General features: G+C 48.1%; 1 protein-coding gene across 1 annotated transcript in view; it reads left to right on the plus strand.

Moving 5' to 3' along the window:
• ERICH6 (glutamate rich 6) overlaps positions 1-19,585 on the plus strand; it is a gene marked incomplete at its 3' end in the record, with an annotated part of 40,835 nt that extends 21,250 nt beyond the window's left edge. The window contains exons 4-15 of the mRNA XM_081301902.1: positions 1,349-1,404; positions 1,495-1,611; positions 3,660-3,767; positions 3,888-3,986; positions 5,113-5,270; positions 5,646-5,719; positions 6,584-6,729; positions 12,067-12,152; positions 14,294-14,449; positions 16,262-16,490; positions 18,661-18,894; positions 19,388-19,585. Of these exons, the coding sequence (XP_081158028.1) occupies positions 1,349-1,404; positions 1,495-1,611; positions 3,660-3,767; positions 3,888-3,986; positions 5,113-5,270; positions 5,646-5,719; positions 6,584-6,729; positions 12,067-12,152; positions 14,294-14,449; positions 16,262-16,490; positions 18,661-18,894; positions 19,388-19,585 (1,661 nt within the window). The remainder of the gene's footprint in view (positions 1-1,348; positions 1,405-1,494; positions 1,612-3,659; positions 3,768-3,887; positions 3,987-5,112; positions 5,271-5,645; positions 5,720-6,583; positions 6,730-12,066; positions 12,153-14,293; positions 14,450-16,261; positions 16,491-18,660; positions 18,895-19,387) is intronic.
• Positions 19,586-21,691: the final 2,106 nt, after the last annotated feature.

A 21,691-nucleotide genomic window follows, 5' to 3' on the forward strand; every position in this document is an offset into this window, starting at 1 on the left:
CTGGCTGCACTCCCGTGCCTCTGCACCCTGTCCTGGCTGCACCCCATCCTGGCTGCACCCCTGTGCCTCTGCACCCCATCCTGGCTGCTGCACCCCCATCCTGGCTGCACCCCTAACCCTCTGCACCCCCGTCCTGGCTGCACCCCCATCCTGGCTGCACCCCCGTGCTGGCCGCCCTAGACCTTCCAGACACTTGCTCACATTGCAGGCAGGTTGGCACCTTCCCTCCCTCCCTGGGTGCTGCTCTTGGGTCCGCAGAGGGCCCTGGTGGTTGAACTCACTGTATGGACTGCATGTCCCCCTGCTCCCTCCAACCTGGAAAGGCCTCATAGGGACAGGCTAATGAGACAGGTGGCATTCAGGGAAGCAGGAAGCAATAGGACGTGCCACACCTGCTAAAAAATAGGAACACATTACTCCTGCAGTGTCCCAGGACTAGAGAGCAAGGAGTGTCTGAGTGTGCCACACAGGGGTGAGCCCTCTCTGTCGTCCCTACTAGACACGGGTTACCTGGGAAGACCAGAGAAAGGACAAAACAAAAACAGCGCAGGTCACTGGCTTGTGGTCCCCCAAGGAGCCTGTCCTCTGTCACGTTCCCGCTGTTCCTACCCCGGGGGGCTGATGGTAACCATGCTCTCTTTTGAAGGGACAATGACAGGCCTTACAGAACAGGAAGTGGCCTTAGGGCTTCTGGCTTCCAGGATTAGAGGTAATGGACACTACCCCTGCTGACAAGGTAGGTCACCAGGAGGGTGGGCCTTACCTGCACAGCGCCCGCCCCTTAGAAAGCACCCCCAGAGAGATGCAGGAAGGCAGGAGAAGGAAGGGTTGTGAGAGTGTGTGTGTGTGACTATGGGTGTGTGTGTGACTGTGTGTGAGGGTGTATGGGTGGGAGGGTGTGTGTGTGACTATGGGTGTGTATGTGACTGTGTGAGGGTGTGTGTGTGCAGGATGTGTGACTATGGGTGTGAGGGTGTGTGTGTGACTGGGTGTGTGTGTGACTCTGAGGGTGTATGGGTGTGAGGGTGTGTGTGTGAGGTTGTGTGTGTGACTATGTGACTATGGGTTTGAGGGTGTGTGACTATGGGTATGTGTATGTGTCACTGTATATGAGGGTGTGTGACTATGGGTGTGAGGGTGTGTGTGACTGTGAGTGTGAGGGGGTGTGTATGTGACTATAGGTGTGAGGGTGTGGGTATGACTAAGGGTGTGAAGGTGTGTGTGAGAGGGTGTGTGTGTGAGGGCGTGTGTGCAAACGTGGAAGCAGTGGCCTGGGAGGATGGGTGCGGGGTCCCCTGGAGTCCCCTGCGCAGGCCCGGCCCTCCCTGCTGACTCTCCGCTCCTGCAGACAGATGGGTGATCAATCCCGAGGAGCCCAAACTCAGCGTGCTGTGTGAGCTGGAGGTAAGAAGTGGCCTCACACCAACCGCGCACTGTTCTCCCCAGAAAAACAGCTTACTGAGTCTCCCTTTGTTCTCTCTTCCTAAAATTCAGTTTAAAGAAGACTTCATACAGCTCTTTGAGCCTTCCCTGACAACACTGCCCAGCGTCGGGCCGCCGTCTATTCTGGCATACAAAAAAGATCATTCCGACTCAGACATTTACTTCAAGGTAATTCCAACTTGTATTTTAAGACTATTACTATTAAAAGTGACATAAACAGCCACACTATCATCTGCACAATTGGCATGAGCACACTAAAAATGAAGAAAGGCAGGAGCTCGTCCCTGGAATGGTGCCCAGGGAGGCTCCTTCATCCCCAGGGCTGCTGCCACAGCGCACCAGGAATTGAGCAGCTGGACTTTGTTCTTTTTGGTGCCAGGGGTTGAACCCACTTAACCCCTGAACCACATCCCCAGTCTTTTTATTTTTTGAGACAGGGTCTCACAGAGTTGCTTAAGGCCTCACTAAGTTGCTGAAGCTGGCTTTGAACCCAAGATCCTCCTGTCTCAGACTCCTGAGCCGCCGGGATTACAGGTGTGTGCCATCCCACCTGGCAAAAGGGAGTGACTTCCAACAAAAGAAGCACGGCCTCACAGTTCTGGAGGCCAGGGTCTAAGACCGGGGTCTGGCCGGGGCCAGCACTGCAGGGAGATCCTTCCTTGATCCTCCTGCTTGGGACGGTGGCGTTGGAGGAGCAGCACCCTGCCTCTCCCTGCCTCCTCGCTGGGTTCTCTGTGGGCCTGCACCCTACTCCAGCAACCCCACCTTCACCTCTGGGAAGACAGATGAGCCCTGTGCACAGGCACCAGGGGTGGGGACTTCAACACACTTTTCGGAGGACACGATCTCACCCACAGCAGTGGCCTCAGAGCCTGGAAATAGAAGTGAATGCCGCCGTGTTTTGTCTGTGAAGTGCCTGATTGTGGGGCAGACAGAGGCCACCCCAACGATCCACCAGGCCAGCGCACCACCCTCCACCAGAGCAGTGAAGGAAGGGCCGGGAGGCAGGACTCTTCTGGGGCCACAGAGCTGCAGGCTGTCTCACTGACGAGAAGAGAGACCACTCCTGCACAGTGACCCACAGAGGGATGGACGGACCCTCTGTGGGTGCCTAGGGGGTTCTCACAGCCATCCGGACAACGCACTGAATTTCACACCAACAAGGGGATGCCACACTGTCACCCAGCAGTGACATCCGTGAGCACTGGCTGCGTGGTCTACCCAGGCTCCTAAACCCCTATCACCCCACACTGTGGGCTGAGATTCTCCACCTAACAGAACACCTTTTTATTTGAAACCAGTCTTATACCCAGAGTCACTTGAGCTGGGGTCACGCTGACATCCCTGAATGTGGCCTCTCCTCCTGGGTTCCTCCTCCACTCCTCAGGCAGCCCTGCAAGGTCTGGCCTCGACCCTGGGCAGTTCAGGGGCCTCGTCCCCTGCCAAAGCCACCTTGGGTGTGATTCTGCCCCACTTCTGGTCTTTGTAAGCACCACACCCTGCTTCACGCACAGGCGAAGGGATGAGGGATGGTGGACTGAGGAGGTCCCCAGCCATCCCCTGCTGTGGAACAGGTCATGGGGCCACCTGCGTGGCTGTCCTGCTCCTGGCTGGCAGTGCCACTGTCCCTGTTGCAAGCCCTGGCTCTGAGGGCTTCCTGCAGCAGCCGTGGTGCTCACTATGGGCAGTGCTGTGGCCGGGGGTATGGACGTTCCTCTGGGCAGGTGGAGAGTCTCCTGTGGCCCTGGTGACCTCCCTCACTGCCCGGCCTGCCTGGGCATTCTTGCCAGTCTCAGAGGATGGCCCCCATGGCCCTCGCGGTGACTGCCCTGGAGCCTCTGGGAGCCAACTGGCCGCAGCGCACACACCCCTGGCGGAGCCACCCGAGCCCCTAATCCATCTCTCAAGGGCGTCCTCATCTCCCTAACCCCTCACGGCTGGGCAGGGCCAGACCATCCCAGGCTCCTTGGAGAGAGCATGACCAGGCATGGAGCCCATGTAGCCATGGTGGGCTTTTCTTGCTCAGCATTGAGTGGAAAAGTTCATGTTGTTCAAGTGCCTGAAACCATCGCCCGGCATGGTGTGTGTTGGCCCCGCCTCCTGCGTGTACTCAGGTCATACGCTGTGAATCCCCTGCCTGCGAGGGACTCAATTCCCAAGGCACTGCGCACGCGGCCCAAGTCCTCATCAGCCCTTCTGTAGATGTCACTCTTTAGAACACACAGACCTTGCTGGCCCCGTCCCGCTGGTGTGGGATCTCAGCCCCTGGCTTGTCCCCCATCAAGTCTTCCTGGGAGCCCCAGGTGTCTGGCTGGAGTTCCCAGGTGAGTGTGCACACCCGTGTTCTCTGCTGGCCCCTGGACACCCGCTGGGCTGCCCAGGGCCCCCGCTGCTCTGAGCCTCAGGTTTCCTGCACACACTTCCTCTTCTCCCTCTCTCTGCAGGAGGAAGAGGAAGATCTTGCCCCCAAGTGTGAATTCTGCAACAGTGACCTCCACTCATTCCTCTCCAACGTGGACATTTCCTCTAACATGGAAGGATCTGTAAGTCCTGAGGCAGGAATGCTGAGGAAGTGGTGTCAGCTTGAGCCTGTCTTTAGAATATGTGGCCCTTTCTTCTGCCTCTTTCCTCCACGTTGTCCCTGGTGCACGGATGTTAGCTGCTGGGGAAGTTCGGGTCTCAGCACCATGGCCCACCCCATCCCCTTCACAGGACAGCTGAGTAGAAAGGCCCAGGGTAGCAAGCGTTGGCCAAGACACAGAGAAGCCAGAACCCACATACGCTGCTGGGGGGGCCAGGCAGCAGGAAACTGTGCAGCCCCTTCAGAACGTGGTCTGGCCAGTCCTCGAGAGGTTGAACCCACAGTCACCACAGGACAGTGATTCTGATCTGGTTATACCTAAGAAAATGGGCGACTAGGTTCACACTAAAACCTGTACATAGACATTCACAGCAATCCCTTGTGTGTGTGTGTGTGTGTGTGTGTGTGGTGCTGGAGAGTGAACCCAAGGTTTCACACATGCTAGACACGTGCTCTACCACTGAGCCACATCCAAGCCCTTCTCATTTTTTATTTTGAGACAAGGTCTGCTAAGTTGTGGAGGCTGGCCTCAAACTTGAGATTCTCCTGACTCAGCCTCCTAAGTAGCTGGGGTCACACTGAACCTAGTTGGCATGCTTCTTAATAGTCAAAAAGTAGAAACAACTGTCCATCAACTGGTGAATGACTACATGACGTGTGGTATATCTATCCAATGAAATGTTATTTAGCCAGAAACAGAAATAGGAAATCCTGAAACATGCTTCAACACAGACAGGCCCTGACAACATGGTGGCAAGTGGAAGAAGTACCAGTAAGGCCTCAGGGGCCGGACGGTTCCTCATATCAACAGTGAAAAACAGGGGAGTAGAGACAGCAAGAAGAGTGGCTGCTGGCTTTGGGAGGAGGGGGTGACTGTGGTGATGGGTGCTCCACTCTGAGGACATTGAAAGCCAGCTGGGCTGTGCCTTTTGGGGGACGGGGGTGGGACATGCATTATATCCTGAGAAGTTGTTAACAGGAAGGAAAACCTGGGAGGCTGCCATGTCCGCCGGGTGGCTCTGCTTTCCTCCTCCCTGATCACCGTCATCGAGGGCTCAGGAGAAGAGAATGATCTCTTTGCTTTCCAGGCCCCCTGTTGCCATCATTTCCAAAATCTCATCGACTTCATCTATGAGGAAAACCAGAAATCCCAACGCACTGCGACGGAGCTGATCAAGATTGACCCTCACGCGGCCCACGGCAGCGAGGCGGAGCGGCTCAAGGCCAAGGAGAGGGCCCAGAGGAGGTAACGGGAGCCCAGGGGCCAGAGCTGCTTTGATTTTTAAAATGTGTAAGTTTGAAGATGTGCTTCCTGAGAAGAACTAAAAATTGGCCAAAGAAAACCTATTATAATTATTCCTGGTGGACATCAGGGGTTCAGAAGCTCCCAGAGGCGTGGTGAGCTCACTAGTTGAAGTTGGACTTACCAGCCCTACGTGACTGGGCGACTCAGAGCTGCTCTGCGGGAGGAATCTGTGTGTGTGTGGGGGGGGGGGAACAGGGCGGAGGCCAGGTCAGCGTGAGGAGGGACCTGGGCAGCTGACGGTTCCAGTGCGCAGCTGGAGCCCCAGCACCCCCCCACACACACACACATTCACACAGCACGGTTTTGATTTTGTAGGAAACAGGAGCGGCTGGCTGCCAGGCATCTTGCAATACTGGCCAACACCGAGCAGACTAGTTCCATACCAGAAGGTGAGTTGACACCTCCAAGTTTTAAACCTGCTCACAACATCAGAGAGCTCTGTAAAGCCTTCACCCATCATAATCACTCAGGAAATCTGAGGTTTGGGCCATCTGGCTTTTAGAGTTCTTGGTCTCCATCTCGTTGTTATTGATTAAAATAAATTAGCGACATCTGCGGAGCCTTTGTACAGGCTGCAGAGAGCTCCGGGACCTCCTGGTGTCTTAGGCAGCACACAGTCCTGTCTTGATTTCAAGCTCAGGCAGGAACAGACTGTCACCTACCTGGGCTCTGTCGGAGACTGATGGATGGCGAAGGGAGCTGATGGCAGAACCTGAGCCCCGGGTTTACACCCTGCCTTCTCCCTACAAGCCATCTGGTTTGGGGTGCATTTCTTTCCTTCTTTCTTTTGAAAGTTTTTGTTTTATGTATTTGCATGTGGTGCTAAGAATGGAACCCAGTGCCTCCCACATGCTCGGCAAGCCACTACCGCTATCGCTGAGCCATAGTCTAGCAGCATCAAGCAACTTCTCTATCACTCAGAGCTATTTAAAAGGCACCCTGAGAAGACATATCTTATTTATGTTTTAGTAATTAAATTCTTAATACTGTATAAAGTTTCTTGATATTCAACTGTTTCTTACTAAAATAAGGACCACAAAATTTCACTTCATGTTTTTCTTTTTTTTAACACAGAAATATTCCTTTTTTTTTTTTAAACAAAAGTGCCCCCTCACTGAGCCTCATTTTTCTTCTTGAAAAAAATGTTCAATAAATCAGTGCATCTGTAATGGGACTGGGAATTTTATTTTAGAAGAATGGTCTTACAAAATTTAAAATATATAATTACTCTCATGTGATTCTTTTCCCATTAGACCCAAGGCACTTAAAAACAATTTCATATCAACTTTCGGTGGATGTTCCAAAACCAAAGCCAGTTTTAGAAAGGCTATCTGACTTTTATCTGAAGTATACTAATATATCCATCCTTTGTTGTGATTCCAGGAGAGCATGTGGAAAGGTAATCGCCTTGGTTTTTTTTTCTATTTAAATATATTTCTATAATTTTAGTTTTACCTAAAATTATAAAAGCTCTCCTAAAGCTTGGCCACATTGACACATTTAACTGTTTGTCAAGAAGAATTGGTTCAAATTTGGCATTTCAGCTTCTACTAGACTTTAAAAAACACTGTCTTCAAAAGGTTTTAGATAAAGCCTTTTATCTTAAAACATGATGGTTCCACATTAATAAAATTGGAGCCCTTAGAAAATTAAAAAGAGAGGGAGAAAATCCCCAAACTTCCAGACCACGTCTCCAAAACATTACTACTATCTCAATGTTTTCTAGACTTATGCTGCACAGTATGAACCAACTAGATAAAATCAGGCACAATTAAAATAAAACTCGAAGTCACTGGAGCCAGATCTCCTGTCCCAGGCGCCCAGAGACAGCGCTGCCTCTCCGCAGGACACACGCAGAAAGTCCTCGCTCTGCTCAAAAGTTCTCTTGGCAACGTTCCAGACTTTTCTTTCCTTGCATAGGTTTTTGTTAATGTGATTGTAATTGTATCATATATTCAATTTTTATCTCGTTAAACTTAATTAAGAACATTTTTCCATTATATAGAGAACACGAACATGATCTGAAAAGCTAATGATTTTTCTTTTTTTTTTTTTCCTTTGGGACCAGGGTTGAACTTGGTGGCTATTAACCACTGAGCCATATCCCCAGCCTTTTTTATGTTTTATTTTTTATATGTTATTGTTATGTTTCATTTATTTTGGATAAATTGCCTAGGACCAAGCTGAGTTACTGAGGCTGGCTTTGAACTTGCAATCCTCCTGCCTCAGCCTCCTGAGCCACTGGCACTAGTGATTTTTCACACAACAATTTAACCATTCCCTGTTATTAGACATAGATGTTATTAACATTTTTTTGCTATTATAAATAGCGTTGCTTTGAATAGTTTTGTATGTATTTGTATATCAGTATAGTTCCTCAGAACAAATTCTCAGAGATTAAATTACTGAGAGCAAGTTTGTTTCTCTTGAATGATATGGAATTTAAGAGGTGCCAGTGAGCTGACAAAAAGCACATCCAAATCCTGTCTGGAGGAAGGTCACTCCTTCAACCCTCAGATAGTTTTCAAGTTCAGTTACTAGCAGACAGTGAAAAATAACAAAGAACAAAAGAAACCTGATACCATAGCCCAAAATGCCTTCAATAAGAGAACTGCAAAGATCTCCAAAATGGAAGTAACTTCATATGTTTATGACAATGAAAGGTCAGGTCAAAGACCTGGAGGGAATAGAGAACTACACGGCAGGTTTGAAATGCAAAAAAAAAAAAAAAAAAAAAAAAGAAAAATAGAAAATATGACTGAAATAGAGGGTTAAGGGATAAGAGTTAAATAAAAAACAGGTTATACACAACTGAAGAAAGAATTATTAAAAGAAAGGTAAAAAAGAAAAAAATCAAAATTCACCATAAAAAAAGGTAAGAGATACAAAAGAGAGTATAGGATGCAATATCTAAAATGGAAGGCCCAAATTATGCTTATCAAAATGCCTTAGGGTGTAGGAAAAATATAATTATGCAGAGGTAATAGTTAAAGAAATGATTAATGATAATTTTTCAGAACTGATTAAAATAAAGAGACCAATCCATTGATTAAGAAGCTCAGTGAATCCCAAGCAGTGTGTATGTGTGTGGTGTGTGTGTGTGTGTGTGTGTGTGTGTGTGTGTATATATATATATATATATATATATATATATATATATATATATATCCCAGACACATTATAGTAAAACTGCAGAAAACCAAAGACAAAAAGAAAATCTTAAAATAAGCAGAGGAATAAAATAAGTTCAGTTTACAGTTAAGGGAGAACAGACTAGCAGATGACCTCCCGAAGCAATCATGGAAGTTAGAAGATGGTGGAATGATTTCATTATGTGAAAGAAAACAACAGCCAATCTAGAATTTTATATCCAGCTAAAATATTTCTCAATACAGCGTATCAGAAGCACATTTTCTGATATGCTGTATTGAGAAACCAGAATTGTATTGAAAACCAGAATTGAGTAGCTCCTCATTAAAGGAATTCTAAAGAATGTTCTGTGGTAGTTAGACAGCCTGAGATTCAATGAAGAGCAAAGAAAGTGGGACATGGTATATATGGATAAATATAAAAGTTAGTTGATACAGCAATAATGAAGGCAGTGCAGAATTAACACGCAAGACAATAGAATGTGAACTGGGAGGAAGGTCAAATGCAGTTACAGATGTTTCTCGATATCTAGGGGAAGACATTCCAGGATGCCCTGAAGATCGCAAAATCTGGGGATACTGGAGTCCCCTACCACACACTTCAGGTTAAATGTCCCTTATCTGAAATGTTTGAGACCAGAAGTGTTTCAGATTTGAGATTTTTAAAATATTTTTGGAATATTTTCATATATATATAATGAGATACCTTGGGGATTGGACCACATAGAAACATGAAATTCATTTGTTTTTATATATACTTTACCACAATAGCCTAAAGGTAATTTTCTATCATATTTCTAGTGAACCTGAATTTTGACTGTAACCCACCACCTGAGGTCACTATGGAAGTTTCCTCTTGTGGCATAATATTGGTGCTCAAAAAGCTTCAAACTGTGGAGCGTTTCAGATTTCAAATCAGAGGTGCTCAGCTGGGTCTGCCTAGAACCCACACCCCCTCCTGTGAACCTTATATACAGCTGGGTTGCTTGTCATACCTAACACAATGTAAAGCTGTTTCCATGGTTTTATGCTGTATTGGTCAGCAAATCATGACAAGGAAAAAAGTCTACATGTGTTAAGTATGGTCACAATTTCCCTCCAAATAATTTGATTCTGTACTTGGGTGACTGCAGGGATGTGGGCCAACTGTGCAGTGTCCTAAAGCCTTGTTCAGAAGTCAAGCTACAGAATACTCAACCGGTACGTCTAACAGGTCGGACCTCAAATTCATGGGTTGGAACAGGAAATAGTTTAAAGATGGCAGTCTTCCCTCAGTGATGCAACTCAACTCCATCAAATTCTAATGGGATTGCATATTTGTGGATGGGGGAAAGGGCAGTCTTGGTAACTTGACAGTAAAATTTGTGTGGAAATATGGAAAGGCTAGAGTTGCCAGGAAACTCTTCAGGAAGATGGAGGGGAGGAAAACACTCTCTACCTGATATTAAGATCCATTACAAAATAGGCAGTTAGCACAGTGTGGTGTTGGGGCAGAAGGTAGGGTCTAAAACCAGACTCACATATGCACAGACACCTGACTTAGGAGAGCCATGGCACTGCCCCACGATGGGGAAAGGGTCATCTTTCATTCTGTGGTTCTGGAACAATTTAGTATCCATGTGTTTTACTAAGGAAATTAGAACTACTTACCTCACCCCACATGTAAAAACCAGTTTCAGGAGGATTCAAGACCTACATTGAAGTGCAAAGCTATAAGGATTTTTAAAATATTGAAGAATAGCCCTCTGACCTAAAAGCAGGATATAAAAGGATTCAACACATTAAAACTGAAAGGCAAGCCCAGAACGGAGAAATATTTGAAGTACATATGACAAGCAAAAGGTCTTCTATCCTAAATGTATAAAGAATTTTTGTAAATCAACATGAAAAAGGTCAATCTTACAGAAAAATGGGCTAAAAAAACCCCCCAACCTTGAACACTTTTTAGAGGAGAAAATCCAGCTGACCAATTAGTATATGAAAAGGTGCTCAACCTCATTTGTGACCGGAGAAATGGAAATTGAAATCACAATGAGAGATCAGCACATGCAAATAATATTAGCAAAAGTGTAAAATCTGACAGTACCAATTTTTGGAAAAGATATAGAACAACGGTGGCTGTTATTTGCCTCTAATGGAATCGGGAAATCATTTTGACGTTATCTAGTGAAGTGGAAGATTGGTATACCTTGGGATCCGTCAGTTTTACCTCTGGGTATCAAAATACATGCATAATAAAGCTGGGCACAGTGACACATGCCTGTAAGCCCATCTGACTTGGGAGGCTGAGGCATGAGGATTGAGAGTTCAAAGCCAACTTCAGCAACTTAGTGAGGTCCTAAGTATCAGTGAGACCCTGTCTTAAAATAATAATAATAATAATAATAATAATAATAATAATAATGGGTGGGGAATGTAGCTTGGTGGAAAGTGCCCCTGGGTTCAATCCCTGATACCAAAAAAAAAAAAAAAACCCAAACAAACAAACAAAATAAATGTGTAAGAATATCCCTAGGACCCTTGTTTGTAATAACCAATAACTGAAAATAACCTATATTTCTTTTAACAATAGAACAAATGAACAGTGATAAATTCATACAGTGGAATACTATACCTAGATTATAGTCATTGCACTACACCTGAACACTGGGATGAGTATGAATCTTAGAAACAATTTTGACAGAAGCAAGACAATACAAATACATAACATATGATCCCATTTATGTAAAATTCAAAAATGGAGAAAAATAAACTTCTGTATAGATAAAATGATAGCAATCACAACCTGGAAGGAAGTGTTGCTCTGGAGGACACTGAGGTGGGCTGTCTGGGGCAGCAGCTCTGTGCTCTCTGTCCCCTGACCTGGGTGGCCACTGGGGGTGATTGCTTTGTAACGACTCGTTAGTGCATGGCTTGCCTGGGTGCATTCCATATCTCATTATGTTAAAAAGTGAAAACATGGACTTTATTTCCAGATGGGATAACGCTTTCTTAAAATAAATGGCAACGTTGATGCAAAAACAGGTTGTTTCGTGGCTTAGCTCTAGGAATTCCTCTATCCATTTTGGTATGATTCAAGGTTAGGAATAGATGGAGTTAAACCGAACCTTCGCTGTATGGTGAAATGTGGGTTCAACCCCTCCACGTGGAGTGTGACCTACAATAGCTGATGGAGCTTGGGACTGTTGCTGGGCTCCGTCAGAAGGCCACTCTCCACCAGAGGTGCCCGTAGCTTGGGACACTTGCTGCAGTCGCTTTCTCAGAACTGCTCTCCCCTGATGAAGTCAAATGTCATAGTGACACTCACCCTTTTTAAGTGTGCAGTCAACACATGATCAGGGTGTGGAAGGATGTCTTGGGGGACTGGTTTTGCCTTCTTTGGTTTTGTTTCATAGGAATATGTGTAGGACGTAACAAGGAAGAACGTCAGAGTCCCCCAGAGAGCTCTCCTCGAGTTGCACTGTGGGTTAGGGACATACTCTGAATGGCCGTTGGGCGGCCCCTGCGGGTGGAGCAGGCCAACGTGGCCGTGAGGAAGTGGCCTGTCACCAGGGCTGCGCTGCCTGGCACCCTCTCTCCCAGTGCAGGTGGTGACCAGCGAGCTCCTGGAGAGGCACTACAAGAACGGCCGCAAGTTCCTGACCTCGTTCCCAGACGGGACCACACAGATCTTGTATCCTTTCCGTCAACGAGAGATTGCCAGTTCATTCTCAAAGAAAGAAAGATGATGAAAATACTGGGAAGTATGAAGAAAAACTATCACCCCCCAAATTTTACTTCCCAGAGAAAAACTGGTGACATAAAATACATCTTTTTATACTTTTTTCTATCTACAAGCACCTATACAGTTCTTTAAAATAAGTTCCTCAACTGCTTATTGTAGTTTATAACTGAGTATGAATCTGATGAAACTGTAGATCAATAACATCCTGAATAGTGACATGCGAGGACGTGGAGAGGCGAGGCCATTGCTGTGACCATGCGACCTCATGGCATGGACCTACTGTGCTTCCTCCAGCCTATTTCCTGCTGCCCTGGGGAGGTGGACGCCACTTTGTTGTCATGCTCCACAGCTGCGGGGACAACTCTGGTGCACACTTGCCACTTACTTCCTTGAATTTAGTTCCTAGGGGTAAATGAAATTCCTCACCACATCTCTTGCCCTCTTACTCTATAGCGTTGATAGGTCTTGCTCCCCAGAACATGTGTGCTGCTTACACACCCATGAGCAGCAGGTTACTTTTTAATGTCCCAATCCAGTATCCATTCCCTGGAACACTAAGTCACTGACCACTTGGGCTGGTGCCTGACCGCCAGGCCACTGGATATTCTGACATAAAAGCCACTCACTACCTTTTGCTAACTCTAGGAAGGTTTTCTTTTTCTTTTTTTTTGTGGGGAGGAGGGGGGACCAGGGATTGAACTCAGGGCCACTCCACCACTGAGCGACATCCCTGCCCTATTTTGTAGTTTTTTTAGAGACAGGGTCTCACTGAGTTGCTGAATGCCTCGCCGTTGCTGAGGCTGGCTTTGAACTCGCGATCCTCTTGTCTCAGCCTCCCGAGCTGCTGAGAGAAAGTTTTCTTTTTCATGAGGACTTTTTCATGAACTAAGGAGTCTCCCTTTATAAAAGACAATCATTTTTATTCATAATTTCCCAAATGTTTAGCCAAACCCTAATGATAAACCAGAACTTTCACAGACTTTCACAGCAGAGGAGTCCTAATGCAGTCTTAGTTCCCTAGGTTCTATGAGAAAAAGAGCAGGTTTCATTTCAATTACATCAGTACATATAACTTATCCAACTTTTATTATTGTCATTTAATGTCCTGATTTTAATTCTTCTAGCCCTCTTGAAGGCTGTGTCTGATTTTCAAAACGATTCAGCCTCCATCCAGTGTCTTCTTGGTCTTATGACTGGCCTCCATGTGGACCCAGCATTGACATTAAGTGAATTTTCCTCAGCATACCTTATCCTTTTTGATGCTATCTAAATGGAATGGTTTTCTTTATTTCACTTTCAGAATGTTCACTGCTAACATACAGAAGTGCAGTTATTTTTGTATATTGAGCTGGCAGCCTGCGACCTGGCTGACCTTGTTCATCAGTGCTGACCCTTCCACTGTGTGGATTCCTTGGGATTCTCTGTGCACAACATCATGTCATCTGCAAACACAGCTTTACTTCCCTTTCTAATCTAGGGGCCTTCATTTCTTTTCCTTTCCAAACTCTCCGTGGCCAGACTCTCTGGTACCACCGAGTGGAGCAGAGCAACAAGGTCCATGTTAGTTCTGACCGTAGGGAAAGCAAGCAGCATCTCGTGGTGAAGCACGACTTCAGCTGCAGTGTTTCTATAGGTGCCTTTATCAGGTGGAAGGTGTTCCCTTCTATTTGAAGACTGTTGTTGAGTCTTGCTATCATGAAAAGGTGTTGAAGTTAATTGAAGGTATTTTCCTGTCCTCTGTGAGATAGATGCTCATGTGTTTCTTGTTTTTTTCTGTTAATGTAGTATATATTACATTGATTGATTTTTTTCAGATGTTAAACCAACCTTGCCTTCCTGGGATAAGCTCCATTTTATCATGGTGCATAAATTTTACATATATAAATTCTGTTTGCTAGGGTTTTGTTGAGGAATTTTACATCTCATAAATATATTTTGATCCACATAAAAGACATAAAATCATTTGGTATTAACAGCAACTCCCATGCCAGAATGCTTTATAATTTTAAACAGCTCTCTCATAAATTGAACTTATTCCCAGTATAGTCACAGACCATTAGAACAACTCATATGACCTTATCTGATCTCAGCTATCCATCTGGAAACCTAGCCATCATCCAAGTGCCCAACAAGATAAATGGCTTCACGTGTATAATCCAAGAAGACGTGCCCATGAACCCTGCCATCCTGGCGCTGCTGGACTCCTCAGGCAGAAGCTCCTGCTACCACCCCAATGGAAATGTCTGGTAGGCCTCTGTGTTCCTTCTGCTGTTGTTTGTCCATTTGATTTTGTGACTTTTTTAAAAGGACAGGAATGGCTTTAGGCTGATCTCAGTTAGTGGTCCTTAGGTGACGATGCCCAGCACAGAGCTGTTTTTGGTGTATGCTATTCCATAAGCTTTTTAGCAGGAAAATGCCACCAACTATACAAAACCAAGCTTGTCACATTCTTTCTACCCGCAGTAAAAACATGTGAACCACTCAGTGTGGTCCCTCTAGGGACTGAGGAATGGAGCCTGGACAGTCTTAGGAGCCTGTGCTTCATGGTGGGGTGATGGCCATCTGTGGAAGCAGCTGTTCAGGGACAGTCACTGAGGGCACTGCCACAGCTCACCAGGAGCGTCTGATGGCACAACCAGAAGAGGAGTGTGCCAGCAGTCCCCTGAAGGACCAGGACCCTGACCCCGCGCTGACCAACTGAGCACGCAGTTCATGACATCCTTGTGCTTCATTTAGCCTCACAAAGTGAAATCTGGCTTCTAACTTCAGATACAAATTTAACATCCCGAGCTTTTCAGAAAGAAATATTTCTCTTTAAGTTATTTCTAGGCATAACGATCTCACCTGGGAAACTTGGAGACTGCCCCTTCTTGAGGAAGCTCAGGATGAATTATTTGTGTTTTCAGTCCAAAGCAGCCAATCCATTACCACCATGCACACTGGATATGATTGGCAGTCATTCTGTGTCACCTCTGGTGGGGTGCTTTAGTAACGCACACCACAGTGGCTGCTCCCTGCTGGCTGTGTGCAGCCCCTAGCCTGAGAGTGGGCTCCCATGGGTGCAGTGGTCCTGGGTGCTCCCAGAGCCCCTTCTGAGCAAGTGGCTTGCTGGAAGTTCCTCGAGGCACACTCTGAATCTTTGCCATTATATAGCAACATATCTGTTCAGGGTAAAGACTCAAAGAATGTTTGCTAAAAAGTAAAAAAGGGCTAATTTATTCAGGGATTTTCAGCCAGATATTATTTTCACTCACATTTCAAGGTAAAACTAAATCTCCCCCTTTCCAGATCAAGCAAGAGAATCACCTTAGTTTTTAATTAGTGCTTGGTTAGATGACTACCAGCCATAAATCCTGGGAATATGAGACATTAGCTACCTTGCCTTGGGAGACCTCATGGGCAGTTCATAATAGTTTTGAAAAAAAAAATTCATTATCAAATTAAGCCAACTTTCTCAGTGCCCAGATGCTCTCTCGTTCAGGATGGTGATCCTGGTTGGAAGAAGGTGACTGAGTAGGATGGATGGTAACTAGTGCCACCAGATCTGAGTCAGCGCAGGGAAGCTGACATGTAACATGGTAAAACGTGAGGCACTCCGAGACTGGAGAGGTGAAGCCCACCTCTGCCTTCTCCACTGCAGAGATCTCTGGGTGTTCTCTGAGCCTCTCCTGTCCACTCAGGCAAGAATCAGTTCCCCAGAGGGGCACCTGGCTCTTAGTTGTTGGACACTGTGAGACCAGTTGGGGCTTCCCCAGAATCTCCCCACTGGTCTTCATTTTGACCTGGTGGAGATCAGGTGCTGGTCTGTGCTCCTTCAGGATCGGCCTTCTCTCCTGTAGCCACTCTCTCTAGACCAAACCTCCCTGCTCCATCTCCACCCCTCCAGCCCCTCTTTGGACCCACCATCAGACCACAACTGGTGATTAGTGGGCAAGTCAGTCAGAGTGGGACAGCTCCCGGGATGACCTGAGGTCCCATCACCTGTGCTCTGGCCAGGACAAGCGAATTCCAGTCCTGCACAGTGGTGTCACTATCTGTGGTTTCTGATTTCCTTCCAGGGTGTTCATCAATCTCCTGGGAGGTCAATATTCAGATCAAGCTGGCAATAGAATAAGAGTCTGGAATTGGTCCCGTTCTGTGACGTCCTCGCCTTTGGTTTCGTTCAAGCCTGTCTTCCTGGCTCTGAACCACCACGTTGGAATTCGCATCTTAGGGCAGGACAAGGTTTCCATCACTTTCCTAGCAATGGGACAACAGGCAAGAATCAGCGTTGGGACCAAAGTGAAGGTAGGCACATCTCTAAAATGGGCTAAGCATTTCAGCTTCCAAGAGTAAAGCAACGTGCTAGGTGCCATTACTGTGGGCTGCACTGTGCCTGATCCCCCAGGGGCCGGGGAGCTCAGTGACAGCCACAGCAATTGTCTCAGGTGGACTGAGGCAGCCTCACTGTGTCTCCTGAACCCTTCCATCAGACCTGGTCCAGGGAGCACGGCTGGAGCCTTGTGACTGCGGGAGCCTGGGCTTTAGGGTTCCTGTCTGCTTCTCGCCCTGCTATGGCATAAGCCCTGAGCTTGGCCAGGGGACTTGGTCTGGCTGCACTCAAGACCAAGCACCTCCTTGGAGACACACGCCAGACCTCCTGGGCCTTCACCTGCACTGAGGACGTCCTTCTTGGGGCTTTCTGGGGCCTTGCCTCTGCCCACCGTACTGATCGGGCTGCCCTTCCCCCTGGATGGTGGGCTCCCTGAGGTGGACCTCCACACTATTCTCCTCTTGCCCTGCTGCCTTGCTCAGGGCACAGCCCAGAGTGCACCCCTGGATGGCAGTGGTGCCTGTGGTTAAGGACACAGACTGCAAGTTCCACAGTCTTGAGTTCCAAACCCCAGTGCTGCTGTTTGGCTGAGTGAAAATGAACTTCACGCTCTCTTCCATAAGCTAGGTGACCCTACCCACAGCCACTGCGAGGATTAGGATGCAGAGTGCCAGGGGTGGTGCTTGGCACCCACCAGCCCTCAGTCCTATTTTGTATTTATTTAGAGACGGGGTCTCACTGAGTTGCTTAGGGCTTTGCCATTACTGAGCCTGGCTTTGAACTCACGATCCTCCTGCCTCAGCCTCCTGAGCTGCTGGGATTACAGGCCTGTGCCACTGTGCCTGGTTTCATAGAATTTGTGTCTTTCTTTGACGATAATATTCTCTCAAATCCCTGGGGAATTACATATTTTATATATATGCTTATATACATTAGATGAGAGCTCCGCGTGTCTGTATAAAGGAGAGTGTGCTGTCCTGGGCTCCTGTGCAGCGTGCCCACTGCTGTCTTTCCTTGGCACAGTGGGTCCATGCACACATGCACACTGTGCCCATCGTGGACAGACACAAGCTGTGTGCACATCTCCGTGCCACTGCCTGCGAGCCCTTCTCTGTGGGCTCTGGTGTCTCCACAGGAGGGCCTGGTGCCCTTCATACTGGCCGACTGTCAGTTGTGGGCTCCTTTTTGCCTTTGAGACCTGTTTTCCTGCATGCTCTGCCACCGGCTGCAATCTGAGCAGGGGGCTGCTGTTGGGGGCACAGAGCCCAGTGCAGCGCCAGCCGTGGCCACCAGCGGCCCGCACGAGGGGCACGGAGAGGGCTGCCTCCCATGACCATCCCAGGGTCCCCATCCTTGAGGATCCCCATCCTCGAGGGTCCCCCTGTCTCTTACTCGGCGGAGCTCAGGGCGTGTGTGTGCTGGGTTAGGGTCTCCAGCCATGAATCCCTACAGAGAGTTGCCTCTGTGTTTTGATTTTCAATAATTCCTTAAAATCATCTCTGGGGACGAGATCTCATCAGAACCATCCCTGACGTGACCTCCGAATGGCCTTCCTGGTTTGGGGGTTGGACAGTGGACAGCAGGTTGGGACCTCTCCATTCCCCTTTGTCCGGTCATCCTCTCCTCCCTGCTTTCCTTTCTGTGGAGGGAGGGCCAATGCAGAAAGATGCCACAGACCTGCCTTCTGCAGGTAAGCAGTCCCTTTGCTCACGGTGACAAGCTTCTGCCCACATTTAGAGTCCCCGCTGAGGCCCCAGAATGGGAGAGCAGAGGCCACACAGGCTAAAGAGAGGTTCACTTGTCACCGCCTGCAGAGGTGGGGACACACTACGAGAAGGCAGGGAGGCTGGGCAGCCCCAGGTCGGCCTTCTCTGGGGCAGGACTCCCCTCTGCCTCCAGGCCAGCCTGGCACGGCCCCGGGGCACTCCCCAGGCAGGTCTGCCCCAGCACCTCTGCGCTCCCTTCCCTGTGACCTGGTTAAGATGCTCGAGTAACTGGTAAGCACTGGTTGCCCTCTAGCCCCAAGCGGGTCCCTCAAGCCTGCCTGGCATTCCGCCCTTTCCTAGGGACACCACTGTCCCGCTCAGGGGTGACCACAGTGCCACTCCACACTCTGACCCTCCTTCTCTCCCTGCTGCTCGGAAGGTGGCCCTGCCTGAGGAGATCCCAGTGCTGTGGTACGTGAGTGAAGAGGACCTCTTCCTGCTGGCCAGCTTAATCAAGATCCGCAGGCTGTTCCACAGGCTGCAAGGTGGTGCAGCCTTCCCCTCGAGCCAGGTTTGGGGAAGACTGAAGCAGCCTTCCTACCTTTCTTCACTCTGTCTAAAACTACTTGCCCTCTGTCACAACTCAGGGGCAAAGAAAGATATCCTGACGACAGTCAGAGACAGAATAAAGGAAAACATTTAAACAAGGGGGAGATGCTCTCCTTGTTTGCTATTTTCATATTTTTACTTTGCATTTACTTATGTATTTTCTTTTTTCCATATCATTGTTTTGTTAAGGTTTTTTTGTGTGTGTGGGGGGGTCTGATTGGGAAGTCTCAAAGTCAGGGTACTACATGACTAGGAAATCCCAAGGTCCACACTCTTCTCTGCACTCTGAGTCCAGACACCTCCTGGTGGGGACCACTCACTGCCCAGCACCAGACAGCAGCAGAGGACCCTGGCGTCAGAGCAGCCAGGAAGGCGGGGACGGGGAGGGGCACTGGGGAGGGGACTGCTCGCTACCTTGGGAAAATCCAGAGGTGACTCCCGCCACCCACCATGCGAGAGAGGCTGCAGGACGTCTCCAGGAGGCTGTCACAGCATCACACCAGGCGTAGGAGCCGCGGGAGCCACAAGAGCAGCCTGACATGCTCCTGCACCCTCAGGCAGAGGCGCTGGGTGTCACAACACATAGGCAAAGCGGCAGGAATCCCGAGGGGCCTGCTGAACCTGCAGTGGCCATCTGGCACTGCCCTCAGCCATCAGCGAGCCGAGAGCTGGATGTGGGGGAGCCTGATGGCCTGCTAGCGGCACTTGGACCCCACTGCGCCTGGACTCCCCCAACTTGGTGCTCTGGTCTTTGAGGGAGGAAGGAATGCAGCTCGGGGGCCCACCCCTCAATTCTGAATTTGGCATTAATGTGTGACGTGAGGGGTTAGACTACCCACCATTCAGGGCTCAACAAAACACCAAACTCTTCCCCCAATAGCCAACAGAAGGGGAAGGATAAACGGGAGCAGGGACTGCTGCAGCCCTGAGAGGGGGCTGGGTTCACTCGTCCCCATTTACCGCCTCGGGTTTCCCTTGCTGTCCAGGAACTTGGCTAACACTGAGGATTGTTATATTATTTCTTAATTTCTACTCTTGGAATCCCCATTGCTGCCTTTATGAAAAATAAGTTTCTAGACTCATCTCTTAATCGATGCTAAGTGTCCTTTTTATTTTTGCTTCAGCCTCTTCCTTTTGATTGCTGAGTGAACTTTTAATTTACATGAAGTGAAACAGAAATATTAATTAAGCTTGAATGTATTGTGTAGCTCTAAAAAATAGCATATCATATCAAAGCCTTCACTGAAATTGGATTTCGCACATCATTAAAAACTACTTTAGGTGCAAGGACCATAGAAGGTGTTATGAGTCTTGATTGATTGAGATTAGCAGAATAATGGACAACATCTTTCACCGAGTTACTTCACGTCAATGCCAGAATGTTATTTTGAATTACTTTTAATACGTTATAACATTGCAAATAATAAGTGTTGCTTCTTTAAAATTCATTAAAAATGAAAAGGTTCCCTAGGTGAAAAGCACTCTCAGGTAGTCCCGACGTTCAGTCTCTTGTCCTAGGAAGACAGGAAAGCCCTTCACCTTTGGGGTTGCTATTTCCCTGGGCTGCAGCAAGCAGCAGGATACCCTCCCGGGGTGCCAGTCAGCTGACCTCAAGGGAGACAGCAGATGGTCTGCCACTGCCTTTTAGCAGGTCCCGTCAGGCCTGTGAAATGCCCACCCGGGTGCACATGCGACTGTAAAATAGGCCTTGCCCAGACGATTTTGCCCAAGTAGTCTGACGTGTGTCCAGAGCACACGTTAGAGGCATTTTGACTTACAGTGGTGTTTCCGGCTCAGGGTATCTTTAATTTACCATGGGCTCACTGAGATATAATATCATCATAAATCAAAAAGTCTCATATATCTACATATGCCAATTAGTGTCATATTTCAAGACAGTTCTATTTATTTGAGGGCTTAATTATTAAAAATAACGATAAATCTTATACTGAACATCTATCTAAACCAAAATGTATTGGGTATGCCTTAAAGTTGCCATATGGTAATATCGTATTAATTGAGGGAAAAGAAAACACTTTAGCTGGGTGGATTTTTCAGATGTCATGTTAAACGTGGGAGCTGCTCTGAAGAAACGCGCCTTCCAGTCCTGACGCAGGGGTCTCTGACCCACTACTGCACTTCATAGTGACTTGGGGGTCGTCCCAGCTCTGATACCAAGACGTGGCTTCAGGTACCTGTCCCTTGTAATCCTTCCCCTTCTGCCTTATTTGGGTAGAACTTTCTAAGAAACAGCAAGGTGAGTGGAACTTGGTTGTTTGAATTGGGCCTTTGGGCGGTCACTAGGACCAGGGAAGATCATCTGTGTGGTGCCTCTGACTGGATACTTGTGAGCAGATGAGCCCCCTCACAACACGTGTGTGCACCCCATCTCCAGCCCCGGGACACCCTGAGCTGCCCCAGACCCTGCCAGGGAGAAGGCCATGTGGCTCCTGGACCTCAGACTGGAGGATAGCCACAACAGACCTCCTTCTTGGTAACAGGCCAGTCTGTGGCGCTGTGTCATTAGCACACAGCCGGCCTGCAGTCTGAAGCAGGCCAGGGAAAGGGTGTGTGTCTAGGCCACGTGGAGAACCCCCGAGGGTCCCTACTGCTCCTGGAGCTGCGGTCCAGCAGCAGGCCGCTTGCAGAGGCGAGGGAGAAGAAGTCTCTGTTCACTCTGCTCCTCATATCCCAGCTCTTAGGTGTGGCACTGGAAAAGGAATGACGAGCTGACATCCACCAGACTCTTCAGCAGTGGCACCCTGAGGTGCCATTTCCAACAGGTCTCTGTTAAGAAGAGGGACAACACACCAGAAAAATCTCGGCCTCTCGATCTCCTGTTCACAGGGAAACAGTGCAGC

Source organism: Spermophilus citellus (genome assembly GCF_964194105.1).
Source record: "Spermophilus citellus genome assembly, chromosome: 7".
Classification (NCBI taxonomy): Eukaryota; Metazoa; Chordata; class Mammalia; order Rodentia; family Sciuridae; genus Spermophilus; species Spermophilus citellus.